The following is a 3,840-nucleotide window of genomic DNA, read 5'->3' as shown; positions in this document are numbered from 1 at the left end:
TCCTGATTTTATAAAGGCTGATTGTTCCAGTTGAGGCTGACTGACTGGTTGTATCTGAAAAGACACTCTATTCCCTATACAGTGCACTGTTTTTGAACAGAGGCAAATGGGTAGGGCCCTGCTGTTTGGAGAGGCAATGGAGGCACAGTGCTTTTACTGGTATTTCCAGCAATATCTGCCAGAGTTGCTGCAGGTAGGAAATGTTCTATAATTGAAACAAGCTGTCTCCAATCAATCAATCAATCAATCAATGTCTGGTTGTGTGTGTTTGCCCGGGGAATCACCTGAGGCTATTATGTTCATGTTGATCGAGTGGGTCAGGATCTTGTTGCCTGTTTACAGCAATCAGTGGTTTATTGGTTGTTTGGTTGATTACATTTTTTTTAATCCAAAATGTGTGTGAACAGAAACAATATATTCTGATAATATGACATGCCACCATAAGTGCAGCTTAAGTCACATGATTTTACATTTCAACTTCCTGCCCCTGTCACCACCACAATTACTACCATTAGGGGTGGTGAGAAAAACTTCTACTCAAAGCACAGAGATTTGAAGAAGACCATTTATACACCACATCCCCACCTCTTCTGCAGAAATGTTACTTCCCCTTTAGGTATATCCCTCCTGTTATGCTACCGTCTCTTTGAGTGTGATTTAGCAGCCTAAGTCACATGATTTCATAGAAAATGGGTCTTTGCATTAGAACTCCCTGCCCTTTAAACACTTTTGTGTTGACTTCCAAGTGTCAGTAATGTATCAAGTTTCTAAGTTCATGCAACATGAGGGAATAAATTGACTATGGTGCATAGTAGATAATGAGGCTTTCTTTCAATTATGAGAACCATGGTTCTGTGAGGTCATAAGAACATCACAATACAGAATTATCACATAGATGATGTAATTAATAACATGTCCAATAGGGAAATGCTTGATGGCTGAAATGTGTCCATTGTGAGTGTTAATAATACATCTAAGTAATACTTTATTAGTGAGTGTTAATAATACATCTAAGTAATGCTTTATTAGTGAATGTTAATAATACATCTAAGTAATACTTTATTAATGAGTGTTAATAATACATCTAAGTAATACTTATTAATGAGTGTTAATAATTCATCTAAGTAATACTTTATTAGTGAGTGTTAATAATACATCTAAGTAATACTTTATTAGTGAGTGTTAATAATCCATCTAAGTAATAATTTAATGAGTGTTAATAATACATCTAAGTAATACTTCAGTAGTGAGTGTAAATAATCCATCTAAGTAATACTTTATTAGTGAGTGTTAATAATCCATCTAAGTAATACTTTATTAGTGAGTGTTAATAATACATCTAAGTAATACTTCATTAGTGAGTGCCTCCCATCTTTTTCAGGTGTCTGTTACTCCTGGTAAAATGTAACTCAATACAACAAACTTTTCTTGCGATCAGTAAAACATAATAACAAAAACATCTAAATATTTGTTCATCAACCCCCTAACTATCATTCTTAATGTAGGCTACAATAACAGTAGACTATATTTATTAGTTTTTTTAAGTTTATTTCAACAGAGACAATGTACGACAAAACACAAGACTCAGAAGTGAGAAGTGATATTGCAACAGATTAAGCTAAGATCTCATTTAAATTTGCAGTCTTCCTGTGCCTTTAGGACCATTTCCACATTGATAAAAAAGGCAAGACCAACTTTCACTCTCTTTTTCTCTATCAGTTCTCAATATTAGGAAGATGTTCCAAATGTTTTGTTTACTCTGTGTATATAGAGAAAGCTTTCAATATCAAGTAATGAAGTCAAACAACTTGTAGAATGTACAGCACTGTTAGCTATGGACTCTCATTGAGTATTGCATACATTTACTGCAGCTCCCACTGCAACTCCCACTGCTGCACCAACTGATATACCAATTGGGCCTCCAAATGCTCCCAATGACGCTCCGATTCCAGCACCTGTGGCTATGTGGTTTACATTCTCAGCATTCTTTCTAGCTTCTCTTTCCTGTTTTATCCCCAGCTTCTCTACTTCTTCTCTTAGACACACTCCTTCAAACTTTGCCTTCAGTTCTTCCCTCTCTCTGAGTATCTTCTCTTCATTCTCTCGCAGGATCCTGTTCTTCTCCTCTTCAATCGCTCTCTCAGCCTTCTGGAACATCTCAGTGGTGTAGTGGCTTCCTCCATTCATCTTCACCATCTTGTCTATCTTCTCAAGCAGCTCAGTGACCTGGGAGGGATTCTGATCTTTGTTTTTGAAGACATGATATCCCCCATTACATTTGGCAATGAAACTTTCCAGTTTGGGATTTCCATGCAGGAAGTCTTCAATTGTTACATCCTCAAGAAGGTCTCCATGTGTGAAGACAACCATGGTGTATTTCGATGCTTCATCACCAAATAGTTTCTGGATCATCTTCACAAGTTCCTGCTGCTCTTCAGTGAATCCTCCCAGCTTGAGCACAACCAGGAACACATGGGGACCAGGAGCGGAGAAAAGCAGGCACTGTGAGATCTCTTTCAGTGCCTCCTCCTGTGTTAACTTAGTGTCAAACAAGCCAGGTGTGTCGATGACAGCTACATGTTGCCCTCCCACCGTTCCTCTTTTCTTTTTACTTGAGGATGTCACAGAAATAGCGGACATTTTGGAATCAAACGCTTTTCTCCTCAGGATGGCGTTTCCTGTTGCGCTCTTCCCAGATCCAATCTTCCCAACCAGAACAATCCGGACCTCTTTATTTTGTTCTGTTGGATAAGAAGGAAATGTTGTTACTGTAGAAAGAAGTCTGATGTTCTTTCTGTTTGGTCATCTTACAGAACAGCTACTGAATATTATTAGTCTCACATTACTTATTAAACATTGATGGTTTATAGAATATTAACTGTAAGCAAATTTATCAAGGACATTATCTATAAATGAAGTTTCAAGCCTACATTCATTTTATTAAAATGTATTAATAATGTAATAAAACATAATTTTGTGAAAATGCATTAAACAAATAAACTGATTTATCTCTGTCTTGTAGACTAAGTACTCACCGGTCATGTTTGGGTTTTGGAGTGCTGTCAAGCTTTTCCAAGGAACAGTCTTTCCAACCAGAGCAATCAGGTCTCTGTTGGATGAAAAATAAAATGTTGTTCCTGTAGAGAGAAGTGTGATCTTACAGAACAACTACTAAAGCTACATTTTCATTCTATCATTGCTTCTTAGACTAATATGTTTTGTCTATGAAATTCAATCTCTAAGCAAATAAACAATATTGTTATCTACAGGTAACTGCCAAAAATAAAGGAAACACCATTTACGGAACTGTCATTGTCCATTCCTTGCCTACATACAACGTTTCCACATTTGGCGAATATAGCAGTAGTCTTTCTGCCTTGGGTAGAGCACCAGTTGAAAAACTGCAATAGAATCAATATTGTCTGGGACACATACAAAGAAGATAGTCTAAAAGTTGGGGAGATAACCAACTTCCATGGAAGTTCTCTGACTTTCTCAGAAACCCTAATAACAAACAGGAGGTTTTCAAAATATCGACACAGAAGGTGTGTGCTAATGAATCTGAAGATGGAAAAGAGATCTACGCTACAACTGATGAGTCTGTGGTTTCAAAGGGCTCTCTGACATCAACGCTGGAATGAGACCAGGAAGAGGCACACACAAGAGCGTGGTGTAAAGTACTTAAGTAAAAAATACTTGAAATTACTACTTAAGTCGTTTTTTGGGGTATCCGTACATTACTATTTATATTTTTGATAACTTGTACTTTTACTTCACTACATTTCTAAAGAAAATATTTTACTTTGTACTCCATGCATTTTCCCTGACACCCAAAAGTAC

The 3,840-nt window shown here is 36.9% G+C and overlaps 1 protein-coding gene across 1 annotated transcript; it reads right to left on the bottom strand.

Annotated features, from left to right (window-relative positions):
- Positions 1 to 1,280: 1,280 nt before the first annotated feature.
- On the bottom strand, positions 1,281 to 3,105 carry LOC115190835 (GTPase IMAP family member 7-like). The gene is made up of 2 exons (XM_029748898.1): positions 3,036 to 3,105; positions 1,281 to 2,741 (listed from the first exon to the last, which is right to left on the bottom strand). Exons 1-2 carry the CDS (start codon positions 3,040 to 3,042, stop codon positions 1,843 to 1,845), a joined length of 906 nt encoding a protein of 301 aa, XP_029604758.1. The 5' UTR covers positions 3,043 to 3,105; the 3' UTR covers positions 1,281 to 1,842.
- Positions 3,106 to 3,840: the final 735 nt, after the last annotated feature.

Source organism: Salmo trutta, chromosome 4 (assembly GCF_901001165.1).
Source record: "Salmo trutta chromosome 4, fSalTru1.1, whole genome shotgun sequence".
NCBI classification, from domain to species: domain Eukaryota; kingdom Metazoa; phylum Chordata; class Actinopteri; order Salmoniformes; family Salmonidae; genus Salmo; species Salmo trutta.
Note: the sequence above shows the minus strand (reverse complement) of the source record. Positions and strands in the feature narration are given on the sequence as shown.